Source organism: Anomalospiza imberbis, chromosome 5 (genome assembly GCF_031753505.1).
Source record: "Anomalospiza imberbis isolate Cuckoo-Finch-1a 21T00152 chromosome 5, ASM3175350v1, whole genome shotgun sequence".
Lineage (NCBI taxonomy): Eukaryota > Metazoa > Chordata > Aves > Passeriformes > Viduidae > Anomalospiza > Anomalospiza imberbis.
In genome coordinates, this window is record NC_089685.1 from 35,354,262 (window position 1) to 35,380,573 (window position 26,312).

A 26,312-nucleotide genomic window follows, 5' to 3' on the forward strand; every position below is an offset into this window, starting at 1 on the left:
AATGATGTTAATAATCCTTCAAGCAGATGTGCTAAGTGACCTTTTAAGATTTCTTCCAAGTGATATTTCTGTTTAACCAGGACACTCTTGAAATTCCTTGCTTGTGTAAAAGGTAGAGAAATTGAAGCAAAACTAAAACAGAAAGGATGAATTAAGTGAATTTTAAGGCTCTTTTTAAGCCATGTTTTCTCATCTGGCTAGTTAAGCTTACACACCTAACCTTTTAGTTTACTGGCCTGACTACAAGTGTAATGATTTTAGAAAGCAGATAAATGAGAAAAAATAGCTCTTGATATTTTAGAACCAAACAAATACATTATCTCTCTCTCATTAGGTAAAAATTTTTAGGCTTTGCCCTTAAAAATATGTTTCTTAAGGCAGTGTTCGCATCTTAGTGTGAAAATGAAAATGTTTCTGAAACAATTGTTGTTACTATTTGATTTATTTCACTTTCACAAAATCAAAGGGACTCTTCACTCTTAGACCTGTGTAAAATAGGACCCATTTACAGTATTTATAGAGCTTTTAAGAGTATGTGTATGTAGCTTTGAAAAGCCTGCTAAATTTTGACAGCTAAGGGTTCTCTGATTTTCTTTTTATTTTTTTTTGAGAGCATTATCACAATACTGTGAAGGGTTTTGCAAATGTTGAAATGCAAAAGTTATGTGGGCTGTGTGCACTTCTAAAGCCTTTCTTATCCAACTGTTACATAGTTCTACCTTTCAGATGGAATCTTTGCCACTGGCCCTGAATGTAGGATTAGGCATTTAATTTCAGAGTATAGTTTTTTTATTTCTCTAGAGTTCATCTTTTTACACTATTTGGTCCATTTTAAATTTAAATTAGTTTTATAATTTCAATTCTTAATGGCAGGTGGCAGAAAGGCAGACTGTGTAAGAAAGCCTTTTAATGTTTTAAAAGCTGTATAGGACTTTCACTGAACCTGTGCCTGCTGATTTAAAAATAACTAGGTATTGAATGCATTTTCTTGTAGTGTTTTAACAAAGTATTAGTAGTCAGTATGTTGCTTAGAGGGTAAGTTTGATCAGTTCCATTTCCTATTGTTTCTTGATTTAGGTAAGTGAAAGACTTGGATCTTGGACTCTTTGTAACAAAATCCCTAACAAGATAGAAGTATTTATTTCAACTTCTGTCAGTGAGTCAAAATGATAATAAGTACCATAGGGGGATAAGCAATTTTAAGGATTTTAAAACATTGTGTTTTAAATTTCATTACTCATTTGTTATAGGTTGTATATGAGCAAGAAGGAGTTTTCATTCACTCCTCCTGTGGAAAAAATGATGACCAGGACAGCTTAATAGCAGGAATACTGCGTGTCATAGAAAAGGTATTTGCATAATACGGTTACAGAACTTTTGTGTATTTGTTGGCAAAGCGCATAACAAGTTTGGCAAATCTGAAATGCCTTTTTAAATTGTAGGATTTTGTAAATCAACAAACATCACATTGTGTTTGACATTGTCATCATTTATATGTATATGTAAGTTTTAACATAGTCACACCATGACTATATATGGCAATAGGTACTTTGCTGTGTAGTGTTGAATTTTTTGTGATTTGTATTGTAGGAAAATGAAGTGGTAGTAGACTGGAGACCACTGGATGAGACTTTGGATACTTCTAATATCCTTTGTGCTGGAAAGGTTTGTTAGTTATCAGTGTTCTTCATTATGTTTCTTTGGAGATTTTATTTTGTGTTAACTAATGTGTAGGTGATTTCATAGCTGGAAGCAAAGCTTATTTATTATTGGTAGTAATAGCTATATGTAGGAATCTTACTTGCAGACTGCAGGTCAGTTCAGGTTGTTAGAATATGTGTGTAGGTTGTCTGTATTTAGTTTTTACTTGGTTCACAAATAAAATAGTAGGGAACTAGCTATGAATAGTAAAGACCAAATGAGTGTAAATATATCAAATTCAGCAGTCCCTCTGCATCTACTGTGTTGCAGTTTAGTGATTCACTCTTCATAGTTAGACACGAAAGTGAGAGGTGCTGTTCCAATGCAGAATAAAAATAGAAGTCTGTGGGGGTTCCAAGATGCAGTGATATTTGGTATTTAATCAGTATTAAGAGGATGGGGCTAAATAAAAAAGATTCAAGTTTTACACTTAAATAAATAATTTGTTATGTTCATAGACTCTGCAAGAGAGGCAAAGATATTTTAGGATGTTGGCGTTTACTAAGTAAAACCACATAGTCTTAGTCATAAGTCCAAATTTCCTGTGTTGAACTGTATCATGTTTCTGAGGATTTCAATACATTTTCTTTTAATCTACGAAATAAAGATGCTGATTCTTCATGTTGAATCTGAGAAACCAGGTCAATTTTCATGCCCTGTGTTTTTTGATAGTTGGTTTTGTTGTTTCTCTCAGGATTCCAGTTCTGTTGTGGAGTGGACTCAAACTCCAAAAGAAAATTGTTCCCGAGGAGCAGACCGTCCAAGTAGTTATGAAGCAGAATGGGACATGGTCACCACAGTCTCTTTTAAGAAGAAACCTCATTCAAATGGAGGTACTTAAAAAAACAATGTGGAGGGCTTTTTTGTGTGTACAGTGTTTTGGTTTTCTTCCATGATGGTAACTTGTAACTGAAGAGTTGCCTTTAAGAATAGCCTTTTTGAAAGGCTGGGATTCATTTGTGCGAAGAGGTGAATCTCTGGGTGTGGAAAAAAATTTACAAGTGGAATAGCTGTCATCTGCCTCTTTTTTTCCTTAAATTGGTAGAGAATTGGAAGTAGAGTATTGGAAAAGACCATTAAATCTAACTTCTTGCTTCATCATTAGATGTAGTAGCAGTTTTATCTGCACTGGGCTTGCATTCTTTAAAACAAGTGGAATTCAAACTAGATGTCATGTTAGAAATGAAAATAGAAAAATAAGTGAGTTACTACTCAAATGCCTTTCCATACTGCAGCAGCAGGGGGAGATGGAATGTACAGTTATGACATACGTGGGTCTTTAATATGGTCTTTTTTACATGGACAAAATAATTCTACAGCTACACCATTTTTGTTATAGTGTCTCAGTAGAGATGTTGAAAAACAAGTTGTGACAAAAGAACAGTGATTCTAGAGTAATCTTTTTTTCTCTGATTCTCACATAGTATTTTTTGTTTAATAATACTTGTTTTCCATGTATTATTTCAGCCTGTAACTGGGCATTATTGTGCTTATTTTACCGTCTTTACAATGGTTTTAAATGTCATGTCTGTCTTGTATGAGTACAGGGTTTAGATGTCAGATTATGAGTGTTTTTGAGTAAAGCACAGTCCTGGTTTTTATATATACACACACACAGAGCATCTCTGTTGGATAAATGTGGTTTACCACATCACTAGTTTGTATTGAATTTTCATCTCCAGTCAGCAGAGCATGTCTTCATCCATAGTGAGTGTCACTGAGGGCTACAGGCTTGGATTATGCTCTTTGCCACTTCTTGCTTATTTCCAATTGCTATAATTTGATGGGAGCAGGCCAGGGGGTATCCCAAATTCCTTCTGGACATGCTGGCAATTTTGTGTCCTCTGGTAAAGTACACTTTAATCCCTGCTCCTTGAATATATGCAGTTTTGCACAGCATGTATGCAAGCTTGCACACTACAGGAGGAAAAGATGAGAAGGAGATCTCCAATTCCTTTGCCCGTACTTTGGTAGCAGCCTTGCATGACACGTGGCTAGTAACTGTGGGTAACATATAAGTTACAGGATTGTAGCACATACTATGTTTAGTTTGAGTAAGTAGCGCTACCTGGTGGAGGTGCAGGTTGGATTTAGCTTGCTGCTGGAATTTGATACAGCAGATGTACATTTAGCTGCTTGATCACTTCTGTTGTAGGATCACAGAGTATCTTGAGTTGCAGGTGACCCACAGGGATCATCAAAGTCCAACTCTTGGCCCTGCACAGGACAACCCCAAGAATCACATGATGTACCTGAGAGTGTTGTCCAAATGCTTCTTGAACTCTTGTTAAGCTTAATGCCATGACCACTTCCCTGGGAGCCTGTTCCAGTGCCCAGCCATCCTCTGGGTGAAAAACCTTTTCCTATAAACTGTAGGTACAGTTTTAGGGGAGTAGCCTGATGGACTTGTTGATTGTTTTACATGGAGGCTCAAAGGGAAATCCAGAAATAGTAGTTACAGTGCGCATTTTATTATTAGAACCAATGCTGGTGTTTAAGTTTTGAGCTTGTTTTTTAGGAACAGTGACAGATATAATGTATTTATAATTGCTAACACTGAAAGTCAAACTAAAATAATGTGCTAATTTTGTTTTTAAGATGCTACAACTCATGCAAACAGAGAAAGCAAGTGGTCGTTCCTGTTCAGTTTGACAGATCTGAAATCAATCAAACAAAACAAAAAAGGCATGGGATGGTCTTATTTGGTGTTCTGTCTGAAGGATGATGTAAAGCTTCCAGCTCTTCACTTTCATCATGGAGATAGCAAACCATTGATTAAATGTCTTGAAAAGCATGTTGCACTGAATGAGTAAGTATCAGACAACATTTAGTTCTGTAAAATACAGATTATTGGTTTACTTAAATCACCTAAAGAATTTCAGAGTAATACTTCCTGATTGTTATTCCATTCATTTTTTAAATTAGTAGAAATAGTTTTCAAGGTGACTGAAACTGTGGTTTCACATATGCGTTTGGAATGTAAGCTGAAGTTTAAAAATTGTTGGATTGATTTATGAAGTATTTCAGAATCTGAAGTGTTACTAGCTCTGAATGCCTCAGTTGCTCCCTCTAGTGGGTGCAGAAGTTCCTTATGAACATGCAGTGTAAAAGTTAAATCCTTCATGAGCTACTTCTATAAAATGTGATAATTTGTGTTACAATTTGAGATTGTCTTCTTTGTGCAAAATATGCATGAGTATTTACATGAATGTGCAAGGTAACTTACGGTACTGTCAGCTAGATCAATTGGAATATAAATGTTTTCCCCCACAATTCTGTTACCCTGTAATTTCTTGCCTGGCCAGTGTTTCACTCTTGATCTTCACTACACAAATCAGCTATCTCAGTGTAAATATAATTAAGACCCTATCATTCTATTAAGTAATTTGAGGTTGTTGTGTAGTTATATTGTGCTATTTCCAAGTTTTTTACTAGGATAGCCTTTTTGATCAGCATGCATACATGTAGAATAAAATAAAATTTTCTGCTCTCACCATGTAGGCATAAGTATAATTTAAGAAGCCAACAGGTAAATAAGGTTAGATAGAATATGAAGAAATACATGTGATATGTCATGTATACCTAGAACAGCTGTAATATTAGTGTAGCATGTAATCTGTTTTCAAAAGTGTTTTGCTATTGTCACTTGCAACATAATAGTGTGATGACAGATTTGAAAGTGGATAGTGAAATGACTGTAGGAATCCTTACAGAGGGCTCTTCTTACATTAGTAGCATTACTGAGGCCAGAGATGCCTTCAACAAGTAGGGCAGGCTGATGCTGAGTAATACTGAGGAAAATTTTGCTGGAGAACAAGTCAGTAGGATGTGAGTGGTTGTATATTTATTGAACTGATTTGTGAAAGACTTTGACAGTTTCAAGACATGGTGTTGGGGTTTGTGATAATCAGAAGTTTTCAGCTGCTTGGAGAAGGTAGCATGGTCAGTGTGTCCAGTTGGTAGAATGGCTGTAGCATTGTATGTAAGCTTTGTAAGGGGAAAAGTCAGGAAGACCAAAGGAGAGGTTAATAGGGGGACAGGATGAACTTGTAAATAGGAGTATTCTCTGTACAACTGTAGATTAGAAAATTCTGAATGACAACTTCCTCTTAAATCCTGAGGGTTTTTTTTTCTCTAGGTTCCCTTCCTTAAACATCCTCATTTAGATTCATAATTTCCCAGCCTCTGCAGGCATAGGGAAACATTGTTGTCCTGTTGGTCTGAGTCACAGAAAGATTTATATCAGATCTGTGTAATCTGTTACCTGTGGACTGCGACAACATATTTGAAATTTTCTAACTGATTGCTAGGATAAGACAGCAAAACTTGAGGTGATATTCAAGCTTCCAGGCTGTGCCGTGCTGCTTGGTATTGCCACCTTGAACAGCTGTAAGCATTAATGAATACAAGAGCAGATACTTCAGGAACTTTAAAGCAAAAAGCAATGATAGCTATGGAAATTCAGTTTGGATGACCTTCAGCATTGATGTGAGCAGGAACTTTCAGTTTTAGTTTTCTTATTCAGTTAAGGTCTCTTCTGTCACCAAATTCTCTTTTGTTGTCTAGTCATGAATTATGATTATTATTTTTTTCTAAGGAAAGAGAAAAGAACAAATAGGCCATCCAAGTTATGGAAATGACAGAGTCAATCTGTATGTTTCTGTTGTTTCATAATGGTTATTCATTCTTTAGTACATAATGTATCTCAGCTCGCAACCTCATTTAGGAAAAGATGTTTACTCAGCTGTCTGGATGCCACAAGTAAATATTTGTCAGTGTAATTACTTGTTATCCCAACTTGTATTTTATAAAATATGGGATATTGATATTAAGGCAGAAATTTTAGCTTATGTATATATTCTCTTTATGTTGTAGGTATTTTCTGATTTTCCTATTACCTCAAGATTTTGTCCTTCTCTAACACCATTCTTTATTAATATCACATCATTGCTAAAATCATCATGAAGCAGCTAAACTCATACAAAATAGTTGTGATTTGTTGTCCTAAGGGTTAGGTGCCTTCTAGTTTGATTGCACCAGTCTAATATTGAGAAAATACCATGTGCAGAGATGACACTTTCTAAGTCGCAGGACTATGAGGAAGTTTCAGAAAGTGTTTAGCTCACAAATTTTTGAACATTACTTAAGTATGTGTTGATACCTGCCTGACTGTCCAGAAAGTGTGTTTAATTAAAAGAGGTATGATACAAGATTTTAATTCTCTTAGTTAAGAAAAACATAATACATGACTCAGCCTTTGCCCCTGTGCTGCTCTTTAGAAAAACCCAATTGAGCTTCATTAGCTGTTCGTGGCTCAGAACTATGACTGTGATGTCTGGCTGTCTCAAAAGAAGATCTCTTGTTGCATTTCATATCCGTCAGTGTTTACAGTATCCTGTCCTGTTGGAATGGGAAAGAGATAAGGCTTATTAAAGTTCTTATCTTTGACTTTAATAACATGGTAGATGATGCAGGTGCTAATAAAAAGGAAAGTAATTTTTCTTTCAAAGACTAGAAATAGTGGATTTAAACTTTGTGAGAGAGCAATAGAGAGGTATTTTATAAATATAAGTCTGTGCAATGGATTAAGGTCAGATGGCAAAGTTCTTGGCTTTCTCCTGCCTGGATACAAACTCTGAGGCTTGAATGTCAGCCTGCTTTCTGAGCTGTTCTCTCTTCTGTCATCTACTGAGCAGTAAATTGGTGATTCAGCAGCTGCTTAAGGAAGAAATGGGGTGCCTGTGCTGGAGAAGGGGGCAGAATGGGATGTTGCAGGGGGAGTAGGTGTGAGAGCAAAAGAAAAGATTCCTTACTAGGAACAGCATGGTTTCAATGCCTTTGGTGTCATTTTCATCTGCCTGTGGAACCCTGTTGAGTAGCAAATGTATTGAGCAGGAGTGTACTAATACAGTGAGTTAGGCCAAGTCAGGTTTGTGTTTATTAAGCTTTTGGAGTCAACACAGAAATATATTTGCAGGGCTGTACTGAGGTGGTTCTGTTTTGCAGTATGATGGCTCTGATGTCTTTTAAGCTCCTGTCAGTATGAATCTTAGAATTATTCTGACAGGATCGGTTGTAGTACTATTGGTTAGAATTTGTTGATGTGCTTTCATACATTGAAAAGCAGTTTGTGTTCCTTAATGTAATGTTTTACAGGGTGCCATAATGCAAGATTTACTAACTGGTAGAAAGAATTCCTTAACTATATATGGGTGACATAGGCTCTTTTCATTTCCTCTGTTTTGTTAAGGGAGTTTCAGCATATATTGTGTTGAGGCTGTGTCTCACTACATTTCCTGTGTCACCTTTTTTTGTCCATTGTCAAAACTAAAAAAATGTACTAGAAGAAAATTCTGTTACCTACATGTAAATGGAGTTATCTTCCAGAGTAATTTCTCAAAAAAATTTCTAAAGCTTCATTTTTCAGGGAATGAAATAGTACAATTCAAAATCAATATAAAAATAACATAATCTTTTGAAAAATGAAGGTTCTGTTTTATGTAGCATTAGTTGGTTAACTTGTGCCAAGGACTGATCTTGCATCACATGAATGATCTTGCATCAAATCTTTTATTTTTTGCACAAAGCCTGAAATGTGACTTCAGAAAACCAGTAAACATTCTGAAAATTGTACAAAAAAAGCAGTCGGACCCAGACATGCTTTTTAAATTTTATTGCAGATCTCCACATGATGAACGGGTTCTTCTTGTGAAGACTCAGAAGTCACTGTCTCAGTCTTTTGAAAATCTCTTTGATGAATCATCTTATGGCTTATTACAAGTATGTAATATCTTCAAATTTTTTATTCTGAAGACATGTATTGAAAAAATGCACCCTACCATGTCACAGGAATATTTGCTGAGTAATGATTTAATGCCATTGTAGAAGCAATAATGCCATTTATGACGTTGTTAATTATTGCCAAGAATAATGCCATTGTAGAAACATTAACTTTATCCTAAACCAAATGCTTGCTATAGAAAGTACAATTAATTGTAAGTTGTTTTCTATGATGTAATAACTTCTTAACTTTCCTGTGTTATTATTTCAAAGTTCACGTTCAAGTTCACGTTCTCTGTGATTCATACATTTGTCTTAGTCTTAGGGGGGAAAGGAAATATTTTAGGAGTTACCACAACATATTAATTATAATTTTCTAAGTTTTCCTTGACTAAGTATTTTTTTCATTGATATTTTCTGAGGCTTTTGAAGGGATAATGGAAATACAGCATCAAAGAGGACAGTATTGGCTAAAAATATGCATTTTTTAAATACTACAATGGCTTATCATTTGGTGGGGCTTATGGACTTGTGAAAGGCAGCAGCAAAACTTGAGTGACTTAAATGAGGCCAGAGAGTTGATCCACTGATGTGTTTAATTAAAGAAATTCTTCATGAATTAATTACGTTAGTTTCTGGATTTAGTTGTCAAATCAAAATTTGTGTGAAATTCCTAGCAGAGTACATGATTGTTCAGACTGTTTTCTCTGTGAGGGTAGGGAGACTGGGTGTAAGGTTTCTATTTTGTGCCATGAATCACTGATAGCAAACAGTGGATCTGATCCAGTTCTATGTGTAGGTCAGGCTTACTGAAAACACTGCTATCCAATCTGTCAAATCAATTAGCAGTATTATCTTCATGCTTAAGATGTGTTTTTTAATCATGTGATGACTGTTCTGTATTACTGCCAATACATGAAACTTAAATAATTTTGAGATCTATAGTACCTTTCCTGATGTTTTCCTTTCAGTACAAGAATTGCAAATCTGTATATACACACATATATACACACACACACACACACATATATATAAAAACCAAATATATTATAAACACAAGTGTTTGTGTTTTGCTTGTTTTTCATGTTATAACAGAAATGGAAGAAAGATCCATACGTAGTAACAATGGGAAAATTTTCCAAAGTCACAAACTATATTGTTGGTAGTTTACGTTCAAGTGATCAATCAAATCAGAGGCGACCACCATCAGAAATGGCAGACTTTCTCAATGATACCATTCCAGGGCTGAAGATAAATCAGCAGGAAGAGCCAGGATTTGAAGTCATTACACGAGTGAGTCTATAAATGAATGATACGGATGCACTGATTGGTTTTATGCACTCTTTTAAAAAGAAATGTAGGACTTGAAGCATGATGAGTTATACTATTTATGCAATTGTGGCATATTACCATTTTTTCCCAAGGATTAAGATCATTATCAGTTACTTCTGAATATGTCATTCTTATGCCTGTTAATGTGAGTTTTCTTTGAAAGGAAGTTTGTAATTAATGAAATGGTGACTACAGTTATGTTAGAGGCACTACCATAAAAGGTGTCTGATTTTATGTTCAGTGTTTTCTCTGAGGTCAATTAGAGCTATGTTAAGTAAAATTGGAGAATGCAGGCTAATAACCAACTTTCTTGGCTAGTGGCTCCTAACATTTCAGTTTCTTTTGAGATTAAAAAAATACTTAATTGGATAATTAATGTCTAGATTGTATAAATTACAGATATATGCATGATTTGAACCAAAGCTAGAATGAACTTATCATAGGATCACGAATCACTGTGGACACCTGTTGGAGTCTTTTACAGATGTGTGGAAAAGGTTTATTTTTAAATGCTTGTGATTATTATTTAAGCAGCTTACATATTTTTAAAACATTAAACTGTTATATATGAGGGATTTTTTGAGTTCAAGCTAGTGTTAATATCTTAGCAGTAGCTGCATGAGCAACACAATTCTAAGAAGTTGTTGCCTAGCACTTCATTAATTTGTCAATGAGAAAAAGTATGACAAATGCTATAAATGGAAAATAACATTGACCTATATGTCTTAATCTGACAAATGCCTCGGACTTCTAAAGAATTGAAATATGAATTGATTTGGGTTTTGCTATCATAAAAGTATTTTTAGAAAGTAAGAATTTACTTTCTGCTGAATTCTCCTGTACTTAGACATGGAATTTGGGAACTGAGAGACTAAGCACAAACTGAAACTTTTGATGGGTGTTATAAATTCTAAAAGTACATACATCCTTGGGTTTTTTTTAAGAGGCTGTGTGCCAAAACTGGTCTTTCCAGTCACATTGTGCAGTCTATGTAGGGATAGCATCTCCAAATCCAGGCTGGTTTTCAGTTCTCTTGTAAGATGCACTCATGTATCAGGAATGTATTTTTTAAGTGAAGCTCCCGATTGTCCTTGTTTGCTGTGTTGCATTAGTTCATGGGAAGCTAGCTCAGAGGTGTTTGTGGAATTAGAAGGTTATTTAAAACACACATACATCCTCCAAAATCAGAAATTTTAACATGTATAGTCAGGTCCTCAGCACCAAGTGTCTTACTCTAAAGATCTGCTTGTGTTGGCCCACTCTACTTGCTCATGTGGCTTGCAACCTTAGATCCTTAGAGTTGCTGAGGTATGTGCATGTGGAAATGTAATTACACTGACTATAAGAAACTGGCAAGCTTAGTATCATTTGTGCAGTTGTTTGCAACTACTGAAGCACTTAATTGGGATTCATATAATGCCTTTGTGTGTGTTTCAGATCAACCTAGGGAAACAGCCTGAAGTTAGTAGAAGAGAGCCTGTGTCAGCTGAAGAATGGGCTAAGAATATGGACTCTGAAGGAAGAATTTTAGATGTTGACTACATAAAACGATTGATATTCAAAGGGGTAACTAGTTTTTCTAAATTCAGCAAGACCTATGGCTTGATTCTGGCTTTTACTTTCCTTCCCAAACTGTGGATATGCTACTTTGATTAACTTGTAATGTTTCATGCAGAACTTTGAGGATGATCCAGACAGTCATTATTGAGAGACTTCATAAAGCATGGTTTCATGCCAATCAAATACCTCAGCAGTCTTGCAACTATATAAAGTGCTCTACAAGGAGAGACATCTTGTTGTGGCTGGCTAAAGGAAATGAGTTGGAAATAAAGACGCTTAAGTGATAAAACAAATGAAAGTGGCTTTCAGGAAAAGTCCAGTTTTGCAGTGTTAGGATATTTGGTTTATTCTTTTCTCTTGCAATGTTTTTTCCTATCCTTCTCGAGCCGAAGCTTCTGGTTTTGCCCATCAGTTTGCTGGGATTTGACCCTCATCAGAGCAGTGCTAAACACTTTTGCTGGTATTTTTAATTGAACTGAGGGGTTTTACAATATGAATGTGAATTTAGTGTCAGTGATAGAAATTTTGGAAACTAATTGTGTCCTGTAGCTTTTCTACCTAATGTTACTTCAGTATTTCTGTATTTTGGTGGGAATGCAGCTGCCCTGATGAATTCATTTTGTGTGTGTATGTTTACAAGCAGAAGTAGAGAATGATAGCACTGTTCTTTAATATTCATGTGCCCGATGTGCCCAATTAAGGATCCTTCCACAATAATGAGAATTACTACAAACCTTTTCTTCCTGTAGCCCACTTTCCTGTCAATCTCTGCCCATTACCAGGGGACTGAGTGCTCTATTTTATTTATGACTCAAGATCCCCAAATTGGGGACTCTAGTAGCAAAAGTTCCTTATTATGACTGTACTGCAGGAGTTGCAAGAAACTGCCTTGATGAGAGCAGGAGATGATTCAGCTCCATATGTTTTTGTCATCTAAAAATGATGAGCATTACTTGGGAAGATTTCTGACAAGCAGGCTTCTTGAATGGACGCTAGTATTTTTGACTGAAAGATTCTTTGAAGGTTAGCCATGTCTTGTGAGATGAAAATATTTGTTTAAAAACACAAATAAATGGAAGAGTACTCCTCAAGGTCACTTCATGGCAAGACCAGAAGTTTTGCAACTGTAACCAGAAGCAGTGTTATATTTTTAAGCATTTTTAATGGTACTATTTTTACTTCTTAAAGTCTGTGATGCCTTTAAGTTTTTTGTTTTTAGAACTTAAGCAAAAATATAAGAAGAAAATTATTTTCTAAAGTTTCTTTTTTTACCTAAGTGTGGATCCAGTGCTTCTATAGTATTCTGTTCAATTAGTGTCATTTCCTCCTCTTTCCTCCCAGCGTGAGACCTAGTTAGCACATGAGAGTTGCCTACAATGTAAAAAGAAACTGACTTGAAGTTGCTACTTTGGGAAGTGTTGTATCAATCTAGGAATGTTTCCTTACAGTATGATAATGCTTTTGTTGAGGCATCATACCCATTTTTCCCTAGGGTCTATGCCACACTTTAAGAAAAGAGGCATGGAAATTTCTTTTGGGATATTTTCCTTGGAATAGCACTAAAGAAGAGAGAGCAAGTCTGCAAAAAAGGAAAACGTGAGTACAGTGGCTTTTTTCTTACAAAATAAATTTAAAAGGTGCATCTTTTTAAAGACATAATGATGTAGAAAGCCCTTGAAAGACAGCTGCTAAAGTTGTTGAATGCAAGAACCTGTGACATCTTCTTAAAAACTGTTTTACTGAAAACATTACATAAGTAGGTGTTGTTATCCCATTTATCTCAAAGAATAAATGGAATGAATGAATGCTTAAATTAAAAGAAGGAAAGGTGAATGTATGGTTTCAAAATTGTTGTTCTTCTTCAGGGATGAATATTTCAGGATGAAACTGCAGTGGAAATCTGTCAGTGAGGAGCAGGAAAAGCGAAATTCAAGATTAAGAGATTACCGGAGTCTTATAGGTAAATTCATGTTTAGAAACATACCTAAATGCACACACACTTCTAAAAGTTAATATGAAATTGAAGAGCCTGCATGAAGAGGCAGTAAAAATGAAATGTTGCTCTTTTCAGAGGTGTCTAAGCTTGGTTATGTACTTAATATTAAAACTTTCTCAAGCAGAGTAACTCAGAGCTTTACATATTAGTGTTACAAACTGGATTTTTAAACTTCCTTTACTCAACAACAAAAGACTCTTTATTTTATGTTATGTCATAATGTGTTTTTACTGGAAATCATGTTAAAATAATGACGTCCAATATGACTGTGAAAATGTGTCTTTTCATATTTTATAATTTCTTATAGGGATTTGTGTATGTGTGCTCTGACTTCTGGGGTTTACACCTACTTCTAAAAATTTCATCAAATTATGCTGAGTATTAGTAGTTTGTATTCTCATTTCTCTTTGATAGTGAGATTTGGGCACCCATGTTCTGGATTACTGAATATTTTTTCAGGAGTCAGGTCAAGATTTCTTTGTTATTCTGAGAGAAAGACTAAACTTATTTCAGGCAGTTACTCAACAGGCAAGCTGGAAGGGTCAAAGTAGTCTTGTCTTGGTAGACTAATAAACTACATTTTTAGAGAATGATAACAGAAAAAAATACATTCTGAGTTTAAAAAAGGCCAGGTGTTTATTTCAGTTGAGAAAATTATTTTAATTTTTAAGCATTTGAAATGTATGTGACAGTATTAGAGTTATGTAGTAAAATAGATTCAAATCTACAAAATACTCCTTTTATCAAACTGCATTCAAAATTTTGCAAAATTTCAAAATATATTGGTCTTGAATTTCACCTCATTAAGGAGTATGCTGTGTGCTTGGTATGTTTCAGACATCAAAACTACCTGATGAAAGATGCAGTTTCATCTGCTATGAGTTACAGGAGCTTATTACACAGTATTTATGAAATGCTGTTATGAACTGTCACAGTGTCTTTGAGCTGATCATGTGGGAACTTTGCAACTATGGATTATGCTGCATTGCATCAGTATTCATAAATGGCATTGTAGAGTTAGCTTGCATAAAATTGTTTTTAATCCTTTTAAGTGTAAAACATTTTTGCTGAATTTTAATCAGGATTTTTTTCCATGAAATGCATTATCAAAGAAAAGGCAAAAAGCTTTGAAATATGTTTGTAAGCAAATATTTTCATTGCAGATAGGGAGGATTTTCTTTATTTTAAAACATTCTTTATTTTGAAATGGCATTCAGTTATGTAGTTGTCTCAAACACTTCAAAGCTTTGCAACAGTGTTCGAGGAAGACATCATCAGCTTAGATATCCTGAATTAATTTGATACTGGCTTTGTAAGACTGGTTTTGAAAGTGTTTTTAAATCTGGACTGTTTTCTTAGAAAAAGATGTTAACAGGACAGATCGAACAAATAAATTCTATGAAGGCGAAGATAATCCAGGACTGATTTTACTTCATGATATTTTGATGACCTATTGCATGTATGACTTTGACTTAGGTAAGTTGTGTCCCTCTGAATGTAAAAGCCTTCTTGGCTTCTGATATGCAGATTTGCTTATGTGAAGTCCTATTAATAGAATTGTATTGATTGCAATGCTTTTTGTAAATGTTTTTTAAAAATTTTAATGATTTGTAGTGCTTAATAATGTAGATAACTTTGTTCAGTTTTTCTTCTCTTCAATTTGGTGCCTGTCTTAGGCATCTGAACTCATCAGCTGTGGTGGGATTGGAAATTACGTGGTAGTTTGTCTTCACCACAGACCTACTGTTGTGGGGTTCTTTTGTTGTTTTGGGGGTTTTGTGTGATTTTTGTGGTTTAGGTTTTTTTGTGTTGACTTTTTAATAGAATTTAAGCAGTCTTGCTTTTCAGAGTTTTGAATGGGTTTGGGTCTTTGGAGCTGGAGTGTTATATATATTTTTAAGACTGGTAATATCAATAAAAATGATAAGCCAGCTGCCAGTGCTGTAATTAAAGCTCAGTATGCTGAACCAGCTGTTTGTAAACATGGTGTTCTTTTGAATATTTTAAAAGCTGGTTCTTGAGAAGTGCACTTAGCAATCTGTCAAAATTACATTTTAGTACATGCATCTGCTGCAGAGGGAAGAGCATATAACATCTTGCTTTAACCGCGTTGTTAATGTGATAGCTAAGTCTTGGTTTCTTGTTAATTGTGTTGGGAAGGAGGGAAAAGATACTTGCAGTTGGTTCTCCCTTCACCCCTGGCATGACATTTGGTTGCTGTATACTTTGGAGTTTTTTTTGGGTATTCTGTATCAGAAAAGTTTTGGGATTCTAAAAGCCCACTTTTTGCCAGATTTTGAAAACAAGAAGTAGGACTGAATCTTTAACTGCTGGTAAATATGCTGCAGAACTGTAGTTCTTGTCAGCTTTCATTCTCTCTGAAAGAGTCTTGATCTTTGGCTTGAAGAAAGAGAAAACTAAAACTGATGGTTTAAGCATGTAGCTGTTTCATCTCTTTCCACATTTCAGCATTCATTAATGCACAGTGACATTATAGGTGGAAGTAAAGCAGATTCACCACCCACTCTGTTAAGAACATTGTTGAGATGGCTTAAGTGTGCACACTGGATAAGTCTTTTGTTTTATAAACAAGGAAAAATAATGGAAGTACAGTAAATTTGACACAGTAACTGTCCAAGGCTTCTACACATTGGTTCAGTGCTGCTCTTAATCTTTTGACAGCAGCTTTAGAGGAGTCTGAATAATGCCACATACAGCTGGATGGGGGAGGGGACAGAACAGCTGTTAATAGAATATTTTTCTGAATTAATTCCTTAAGTCTGTATTAATGAAATTGGTTTTATTATTAAATGGACTTCTAAACTGTCTTGGACAGAATTTTCTCTGCATTTACTTTTAGTTAGCTGTAGTATTTAATATGTGGGGAACAAAACTTTTTTCTTTTGACCTTTTAATTATTTACCTGTTTGCTGTTATTTATTCTATTTTTCTTCTCACAGCTGCTTCGTGTTTTCAGTTACTGACTCTAATCCTCTTTTCAGTTACAGAGGTACAATTACATCATTAAGAAATAAAGTCAGCCAACTGAGAAATGTTATGTTTAACCAATCATTGATAATAGATACATTAATTTTGTTCTCTTATTTAGAGAGGTCAGTAACAATTGGGCAATAGATAAGCTGACACTAGCATCAGTGGTAATTGGAAGAGTTGGGAAGAAGGGGAAAAAATTGAAATAATTATGCTCTACTTAAATGGACTGTTAATTACAAACAAGAAATCTGGAAGAAGCATTTAAAAACCATAAAAATTTGAAAAACTTTTTTTATACAACTAAAATTATATAGCTGTTTGTAAAAATGATATGCTTTAGTGGGCATTTCCTTCTCCAGTTAAATGAAAGCTTTTCTTGAAAGCGTGTGAGTACTTTTTAGGTGGTATGGACTTTATTCACCAGTTCTAGGCTCAAAACATAAAAGCACGTCCTTGAATCAGATCTAGAGACGAGTTGCTTTTGTGCTTCTTGCAAGCAATACTTTACTATTAATTCCCTTTCTCACTTTGATAGGTTGAATTCTTTGTTGTTGTCTGCTTGGTTACACAGATGTTCTTAGGCTTGGGTGTATTTAAAGTACTGTCCAAGCCGAACAGTCCCAATTTCCTTAAATAAAGGAATCTTTAAAGCATAATCAGTGACAGAAAAACTGAAGTGTAAAATGCAAAGTTTTCTTCATAAGAACTGTTTTTCTGGAATTGCAGCTCAACATCTCTTTAAGTGAATTTGAGAAGAAAATCTTCATTAGAGGGTGGGTGAGGGAGTGCAAAGATACTCAAAATTTTTAAATCTCCAGAAGAAAGTAATCAAGTACTGATAGAAAGGAGATCATATACAAGTTTGTATTTGTGATGGTGCAAGATAGAGACTTAATCTTAAAAATATCAATATATGCTCCTGAGTTCTAAATAGGAACATTTTTACTAAAAATATGTTGTGTACAAACTCAGTTTGTACATATTTTAACAGATATTGGAACAATCTGTTTGCTTTATATTCTCTTTAGATTGGCAGAAATGGCTTGTAAATCTTATCAGATCTACGGGATATTGGTGCCTATTAATACAAATTAGTCTTTACAGGTAGTTGAATCAGAGAATTATAGTATCTGTATGTGCTAATATTTGTTTCACTCAGTCATTCATCACACTTGAAAAAATACTGTTTAACTGCTGACTGTAAATTTCTTTTTGCTTTTTCCCCCCCTTTGCTTTTTCTCCATCAAGGTTATGTGCAGGGGATGAGCGACTTGCTGTCACCTGTCTTGTATGTTATGGAGAATGAAGTAGATGCCTTTTGGTGCTTTGTATCATACATGGATCAAATGGTAAAATAAGGCTTTTTTAGCTCAAAGAAACAGATAAGCTACAGATAGTATGTGGGGTTAATTTTACTTTATAAATTTCACTGGGTTTTTTGAATTCTTTTAAAGCAGTCATTTATGTTTGGAGTAAATACACTTTTGTTGATTGAGGTTGTGATAGGTTTGCAATAGTATTGCTGTATGATGCAGGCATATTTGACTCCTTAAGAATTCCAAAGTAACCATCACAGACAAATTTGTATTTATCAGGAGTCCTCAAGCAAGATTTTGTTCAGGATAGTGGTTTCATTATATACCTGCCTTTTGGGTTTTGTTATATGCAGTTTAGACTTCCCACAAACTGAAGCTTTTATGACTTGTGCATGTGGCAAGAATGTGTGACTGATATATAAGTGAAAGAGAATTTTTTTGTTTGAGTGCAGTCTTGCTGCTGGGAAGTACAGAGCTTAATCAGATTTAAACTATCATTTATTACATACAAAAATGTTAGCAAAGAAATACAGTTCCGTGCTTTAGTTAAACTTCTCAATAAAAGGCAGACATTTCATTAGATAGAAATACAGTTAAATGTCTATATATTAAATACGTAAAGGGTGAGAACCACTGTTGCAATAACAAAACTTCTTTTAAAATTCCTGCAAATCTCAAAATTGAGTTAATAAAAATGACAGTGCTTATCTTTTATTCCATACAGCATCAGAATTTTGAAGAACAGATGCAGGGTATGAAGACACAACTTATTCAGCTGAGTCATTTGCTTCGTTTACTAGACAGTGGATTTTGCAGTTATTTAGGTAGGTGTATTATTCATGCACAGTAACTGAAACAGCTTCCTGCATTCAGTTCCTTACAAATCTAAATATAATTCCAACATTCTATGAGTACAAGACTTGCATCTTTATAATGCCTAAAATATTTCAGTAATTGCTCCATGCTTATTATTTTTTTTCACCTGTTGTCTGAACCAAATTTGATGCTTCTGAAATGTCACACTCTTATTCCTAGAATCTCAAGACTCAGGCTACCTTTATTTCTGCTTCCGGTGGCTTCTTATCAGATTTAAACGGGAATTTAGTTTTCAAGATATTCTTCGACTCTGGGAGGTAAGGAAATATTTCATCACACAAACTCCAGCAGTTTTTGGACTTTAGAACAAAAACCATGGATCATTTTGCAAAGTGTTTAATACTCTGATAAATTAAAAAAAAAAAGGATTTACTACAATGATCTGAGGACAAGCAAACATTTTTTATGTCTTTTTAGCCTAAAGAACAACTTGTGAAGTTAATGAAAAAATACTTACTGGAGCTGGTTTGGATAAATTGGCTGTCCAGAATTATTTGTACAGGAGCCTTCAACTGAGACTCTTAAGTAATAAGTGGAGAGTACCATGGAAAACAGCTCATGATAAAAGAAAGAGCATTTGTTTGATTAATTCTTTGGTATTGGTGATTCTTTATAGATTAAGTTGAATGAAACACTGTCAGGGTAGTTTGTGTTAGCCAAAACCATGAGGAGGATGATGTCAGAAGATCATTAATCTTGATGATAAGGTCTTGTGATGCCGCATAACATTATGTAAAACATCAAAATGTTGAAGTTCTGATAATTCTGGGTTAATGAGATCTTTGATTTAGGTGATCTTGGGATCAGATGAAATAATTACGATTAACTAATATTCTTGTCTTTAATTTTTCGTTCTGGGAAAATTGAGCAGTGTGTCAACAAGACAGGTTTATTGTCAAAAATGCATTTAACAGGGGCACAATATTCACTGAAAACTCAGAAGAACAGAATAAATGTTCAGATGAATGGAGGGAGTATTTTATAGGAATAACATCGTATGTGTTGAGGAACAGAAGTGTAATGAAAAGAACAGGGCTGAGATACATAAAGTTTGTACTATAATGAAAAATAATGTTGCTTCTGATGTGATGAAAAATAATGTTGATACTTTTATTCACTTTTTCCGCTAATGAAAAAGGAGTCCCATAAAGAGGAGGACCAGTATTTAGAACTGTCTAAAATAAATCTTTTTTAGCTTTTTTATCATCAGTTGGTGGAATTTAATATCATGGAGTATTAAGGTAGTATTTCAACCAGAGGACAAAAAAGTTTATGGATAACATTCATAAATAAGGAAACCAGTATGTACAAAAGCAGAAGAATTCTCTTATTTGAAGGTATAAATGATAATGATTTGGGAGGGGAGATGCACTCGTCTCTTCCCCCCAGTATTGTATTCTCAGTATTTTTTAAAGACTAATTTTTTAAGTAGATGACAACAGTATTTTTATTTATAGTTTATAGTTCCAGGCTAGCATGTTTTTATCACCTCTGCTTTAAAGCATATATATGTGTACATACAGGGAAGAAATACACTATATTTCTTTCTCAAGTATTTTTTTCCTCTCTTAGGAAGACGATGGAAAGCTTTTGATATATGATAATCTTGTAGGTTTCTTATAGCGCATCTTAATGTATGTTTACTACAAGTGTTCAATTTCTTTGCTAGGAGACATGGAATAGGAAAGGCAGTATCTTATTTTCCTTTTTAAAACAAAGTAATTAAGGCATTATGTTAATGTTTTTATGTGAAGGCCAGAGTCACCTTGATCAATCCAGCTTACAGTGGGTTGTTTTTTCTCCAGTGCATAGCCATGCAGCTCCACTGGTATCAGTGAAGTAAGTGGGGTTTACAAAGGCAAGCTATAGACTCCAGAGGCCTTTTCCCTTTATAGAGAAATTAACTACTTTTTTGGGTATTTGGCTGAGCAAACCTCATGTCCAGTTTTGTAATAGCACACATGAATTGAGGAAATCCATTTGAAGGCAATATTACACTATGACATACTCACTTCCAATGCATAGAATGGCATGAAGGAGAGGTACCGTCTGAGATTCCAGTCCCAGGTTCCAGGACTTCTGGGGCTTTTTCTGTCTAATCTGCTAATTTCAGGGTTCTTGTGGATCTCTGTTTCTGTCCTCTGACTTATGTGAACCACTAAGTGAGCATCAGACACTTTTTCCCTGTTCCCACTGCCTTCATGACTTCCAGTGTTTTATCACAAAAAAAGGAATGAGAAAGATTCTTCACTAGTCTGGTTTCTCCCATCTCCATTCACCTTGGAAATGGGAGATGCCAGTTCTCATCATCTGGAGTATTGGCTAACTCCCAGCCTGTGCACTTCCTGAGCAAGAGCCATAATCACATTGTGGTACAAAATGTGCGTGGTTGTTTCATTGCTCTGTGACAGAGTTGCATGTGGTAGAGAGGTGACATTCCACCTTGTGTGGATAAGCTGAGACACATTTTGTGAGTACAGTTATTTGCGATGTTACATGCAGTGCCTTTTGTGTGTGGGTTAAACTGCTCTGGCTGTGGATGGGTTAACTTACAGCACATTTTAGTAGTGCCTCCCAAACACAGCCCAGATAGTCTACTGACCCACTTCTTAGCTGTCCCAAAATTGAGAGTAGTTCAGTCCCTCCTTCTCACTTGCAAGACAGGCAGTATCACCTGGTAATTCCAGCCAATTCTTAATCTTTTGTTTGCGCAGTGGGTGCCTTAAAAGAAACCCAGAAGAAAAGTTCTGTAACAAAATAACAACTAACTCATACCTAGCTTCAGTATTATTCTAGTACCACTTGGTAACATAAAGCCAAAATGAGTTGGGAATAAGTTACTTTACATACATTGGTTACAGTATTCATGACTGTTGAGGCAGCGTTAGAACAAACGAGTCTTTACTTGTGTAGCTATATCGGAAAGAAAAAAGAAAAAAAGAGTTATTTTTCCTTATTTTTATATTTTCATCTTCATATTTATAATTTAAATGCTGTTTTTTCTTCCATCCTTCCATCATGTTGTGATGCTGCTGTTATGCATTTACGTACATAACCTTAAGTGCATGCTCTGCTCCAGACTTCAAAAGGTTTATCAGAAATGGTAGCAAAATGTATGGATTTTTTTTGGCAGCATCTTGATGTTGAACCAAATCAATGCACAGCTGTCAATATGTCCTTCTTGTGAAGTAGGAGTGAAAGAACACAATAGTAGTGTAGACAGACTGTGTTTGGTAGATTATAGGCATTTTCATTTCAATATTTTTTGTCAGCCTACTTGCATTCCAGTCTTTCTCCTGGAGTGAGAGAATGCTTTAACAGAATATTGGTTGTCTGATAAAGATGTGAAATTTATTTTCTGAATTGAATCATTCAAGTTTAATTGCACTCTATTTTGGGTGAACTTGGTTTGGATATCTTTGGGATTTATGCAATTCTGTTTACAGGTGACATGTACTAGTAATGAAAGTTCAAGTATAAGCTCTTGCTCAGCTATAAGGCTTTATTCCATCAATAATGATGAAAAAAGTTTTTTGCTAATGAAATAAGAAATTTTCAGCAGTCTGATTTCTTACCTGCCTTTTTTGAGAGTAAATCCATTATCTTAAATCCCTTTATCTGTCAGGGCAATTTATGCAAGCAGACTTTGCTTCTTTCTGGTTTTGTTGGCAAAATTGTTCTCCAGCTTTCTGCCCACCACACATGTTCTTTTCAAATACTTTTTTTTAAGGTTTTTGTGAATGTACTAAAATAGGGTATTAGTACTGAGGTTACACATTTCAGTCTCAGTGAACTCAAGAATGATAATTGTGTCCTCCATGGGACCAAAAGCTCATATCTTCAGTTGGAAAGGAATACCCACCCACCTCCAGTACCTGCATGCACATGTCTTTATGTCATGGTGGCAGGATTGGGAACAGTTTCAGCACCTTATTTATAAACATTAGAGCCTTTTTAGCTATTGCTGGGCATGACACTCTTCTGCCAATTCAGACTTAATGCAGATACTCTAAGCCACACAAATAATTTGTTAGCTTCAGCTACTTCTGTTTCACAGGAGCTGAGGCTGAGCCTACATTCTCAAGACCACAAGCTCAAGCAGTTTAGTAGCATTATAGTGGACAATGTCTTAAGAACCAGAGAAGCATTTGGTGAATCGGACTTGCAGTTGTCTCTAAGGGGCCCAAAGTAAAATTCCAAATAATTTTACAAAAACTTAATTGCTTTCAAAAACAGCTTATTGTTAGTTAAGTGATTTGACTGGATGGCTTATTTTCTAAGAACTACTTTTCTTTCCAGCGGAAAATTATAAGCATTTCAAATGTGGGGTTTTTGTATTTTAACAGGTCATGTGGACAGAATTGCCTTGTCAGAATTTTCATCTTCTCCTTTGTTGTGCTATCCTAGAATCTGAAAAACAGCAAATAATGGACAAGCACTATGGGTTCAATGAAATACTGAAGGTACCAAATTCTTATGCGTTATTGTGCTGGTTTTGGCTGCAGTAGAGTTGTCTTCCTAGTGGCTAGTATGGGGCTGTCTTTTGGGTACTAAATTAAAATATTAGTTAACTTTTTGGAGTTAGTGCAATATGATTGTGATTTATGTTGGGGGAGGGAAAAGTGCATACTGTCTTCTGAAGGGTTCTGAATGTCTATCCTGCAGGCTTACAAAATGGTTTATTGGATGTCTGTGTTTAGTGATAAAATCATTAATAGATTGAAAATGGTTATCCCCTCTGATGTGTTATTATATTTAATACTAACTTTTGCTTTATCTTCTATGATCTGATTTATCATGTGTGAAAATGTGAGCTGCTGGGGGAAGTAGGAGGGCCAGATAGTTTGTCATGTTTAGAGGTACTATAGATTCTTCTTGCAGACCTTGGATGCTGGTGAAAGGCAGCTGTTCCATACTGTATCTTTGAGTAGCCATTTCTGAAAGCTTATAGACTATGTCTAGCATTTCATAGCTTAAGGGATAGGTAATAAGGTGATACTTATTAACAGTGCAGTATTACAGTGCAGTGCACTGTATTAGTGTATTTTGGGTGAAACATAGTTATAATTTATCTCACTATACCTTGTGAATCTATTTTTAGCATATCAATGAGCTGTCTATGAAAATCGATGTGGAATATATACTCTGCAAAGCAGAAGCAATTTCTATGCAGATGATGAATTGCAAGGTAAAGATATCTATCTACTGTGAAGGTTTATAGACGGGAAAAGTATGTAGTTAGCTGTAAGTGTTCATGTATGACTTGTGAAATAACTGGATGCCTGGGTACAGTAATGCATGTTGTGTAGCTATGCAGTGCCTATGTTTGAGAAGTCTGTAAACAAGAGTAATTGATTTTATAGAGTAATACTGTTCACTGGGGGAAAGCTGAATTGTGGTTTTTGGTTGTGCTTTCTCAACTTTCACTAGGTAACCTCACTCCAAGAAATTTGATGTTTGGTGTGCTTGAGAAAAACTAGTTGAAAGGTGCATTGCATTGAAAGCATGCCAGACTTATTAGGCAAAAACTAGTGGGTCACTCAATAAAACTAATTTCAATAATGTGAAGTGTAATTGTAATAGTTGATTAGAGTTTAATTCTTTTGTAATGAAGATTATATTAATCAAGATTAATGAGTAATTGATTCCTGAGTGTGTTCCCTTTGCGGTCTTCTTGAAAAACAGCTACAGAAAATGTTAACTGTAATGTAAGTATTGCTGAGAGAGATGCTTCCAGTACAGCTAAATTCAGATGAATGATTTCTCACATGAATGAGAGAAATATGGCAATGAAGTATATGAATACTGGCAATACAGGATGGACAGAGGGGACTTTGTTGTTAACTTTTTGCATTTAATTACAGTGATTTTTAATATTTCTCCTGCTGCCTCCTTTCTAGGAATTGCCTCAAACAGTCAGTGAGATCCTGGGGATAGAGAACAGTTCGGTAACACTGGATTCAGATACTGGAGAGGATGAAAGTGGAGCTGAGTTGAGCTGTCCGACGTCACTGTATCAGAGTATCTCAACCCCTGTAATTGCTGCCAATGGGACAGGGGACAGCGCTCAACAGGCGGCTGAGACACAGAGCCTGACACCTGCCTAATTACACTTGGTCCCATTGGAGAAAGACTTTCACTGAGCACATTCTGTTCAAGCACTTGAGAGATGGATATTTAAATTTGGTGTTGATTAAGCTTTAAGGTTGTAAAGAAAATCTGTACTGTAATGCTTTTGCATTAAAGCTTTACAACATGACTCAACTATTTTTGTAGTTTCTTCTACCAAAATAGCCTTTTGTTTTCAATAACATTCCTTAATATTTTTGTAGCCAAGTGCATTTTCTTTTTGCTGTTAAACTGGAAATAGATGGTGATTAAGAATGAAAGAAATTTCTGCATTTGCTGAGCTTTCACACATATTGATCTAAGATAGTGTGAGCTCTTTGAATTAAGCAGATTCACAATATGCCACCTGAAGCTGCTGTACAAAATTTTCAAGCTGAAGTGATGCTGATGTGCTAAAGGAGGATTCTTTTGTAAATGGATTTTCCCTGTCTCAAATGTTTACAAAAATACTTCTAAGTATTTGTTGCTGGTTGAATGTAGATTTGAAATGGACATTCATACTTGCACAGTTTAATGTCCAAATACTGAATTTTGTGTAATTGGGAGTGGGTGAACAGTATATTTTTACATTAACATATCTTCACTTTATATATACATATATATATATTTACACACATACACACACTATATACACAAATATTTGTGAATACTAAAAAGGATAGTTGTATTTTCAATATCTAAATAAACTTGACTGTTCATTCATATGAATCAGTTTGACCAAATTAATGCACAGCTCCAACTTGGGCTCTTTTTCAGAACTTTTCTAACTGAAGATAACTTTCATGTGAATACATTCAGTCCTACACTTGATGCAATTTTGCAATTGATACCTTGCAAACTTTACTAATGTTCATATTTGTTAATATATTAACTGATCAATTAACCACTTACACTGTTTTTATGGCAACATTATCTGGAGAATTGGTAAGCAGGTTATAAAAAAGTCAACCAACAAACCACACATCAAAATAGTAATCACAATTAACATTAATGCATTTTTTGTATCTGCAAAAGGCAGTGAGTTTATTCCATGCCATGCTGATGTCCTTTGACGTTTTGTGAAACTTAACATAACTGATTAAGTGTATTCATTATTTGGTAACTATTGTACATATATAAAATAAAAGTCAAAGCTGATTTAGTGTTTTTAATTAAATCATATTTAGAGAAAAAAATCTAATTGTCTGGTTGTTAATGTAAGAACATGAGACAGAGGGGACAGCCAGTGGTTAGTCCATGGATATGACATATTTTATGGGTAATGGAGGGCTGTGGGTGTTTCTGCTTGTTACTACAGAGTGGAACATGCCTTTCCTCTCTAGGTAGTTGAAGTGTGGGATATGGCAGAGCTTTCTTTTCTTTTGGAGCTTTTACAAATGTTATTTGTGCCATCTTAAGCAAATACAGGTAATACAATAGGCTTCAATAGATAAATCAAGTTGTTAAAATAATTTGGGAGTAGATTCAACTTCTCTCACCAGTTGTGAGCAAACACTGGACATCTGAATCAATACAAATTTTGGTTTTAATATCGTCAATGTGCTATCTCTCATCAGTTAATAAGAACTTGAGTCCTAGGCCGTGAAAGTCAAGGATTCACAGCTCAGTGTTATCTGTTGGCTTTCATT

General features: G+C 35.0%; 1 protein-coding gene across 3 annotated transcripts in view; it reads left to right on the plus strand.

Moving 5' to 3' along the window:
- TBC1D15 (TBC1 domain family member 15) overlaps positions 1 to 25,821 on the plus strand; it is a 35,591-nt gene extending 9,770 nt beyond the window's left edge. For 2 of the 3 annotated variants that reach the window (XM_068190230.1, XM_068190232.1), the window contains exons 2-17: positions 1,251 to 1,349; positions 1,591 to 1,665; positions 2,396 to 2,534; positions 4,300 to 4,510; positions 8,382 to 8,481; positions 9,577 to 9,774; positions 11,251 to 11,379; positions 12,866 to 12,969; positions 13,239 to 13,333; positions 14,729 to 14,845; positions 17,612 to 17,712; positions 18,404 to 18,503; positions 18,715 to 18,812; positions 22,902 to 23,018; positions 23,657 to 23,743; positions 24,456 to 25,821. In XM_068190230.1, the coding sequence (XP_068046331.1) occupies positions 1,251 to 1,349; positions 1,591 to 1,665; positions 2,396 to 2,534; positions 4,300 to 4,510; positions 8,382 to 8,481; positions 9,577 to 9,774; positions 11,251 to 11,379; positions 12,866 to 12,969; positions 13,239 to 13,333; positions 14,729 to 14,845; positions 17,612 to 17,712; positions 18,404 to 18,503; positions 18,715 to 18,812; positions 22,902 to 23,018; positions 23,657 to 23,743; positions 24,456 to 24,662 (1,977 nt within the window). In that variant the 3' untranslated portion in view covers positions 24,663 to 25,821. Of the gene's footprint in view, positions 1 to 1,250; positions 1,350 to 1,590; positions 1,666 to 2,395; positions 2,535 to 4,299; positions 4,511 to 8,381; positions 8,482 to 9,576; positions 9,775 to 11,250; positions 11,380 to 12,865; positions 12,970 to 13,238; positions 13,334 to 14,728; positions 14,846 to 17,611; positions 17,713 to 18,403; positions 18,504 to 18,714; positions 18,813 to 22,901; positions 23,019 to 23,656; positions 23,744 to 24,455 lie in introns of those variants that run through there. The other variant, XM_068190231.1, reaches the window with a different exon arrangement.
- Positions 25,822 to 26,312: the final 491 nt, after the last annotated feature.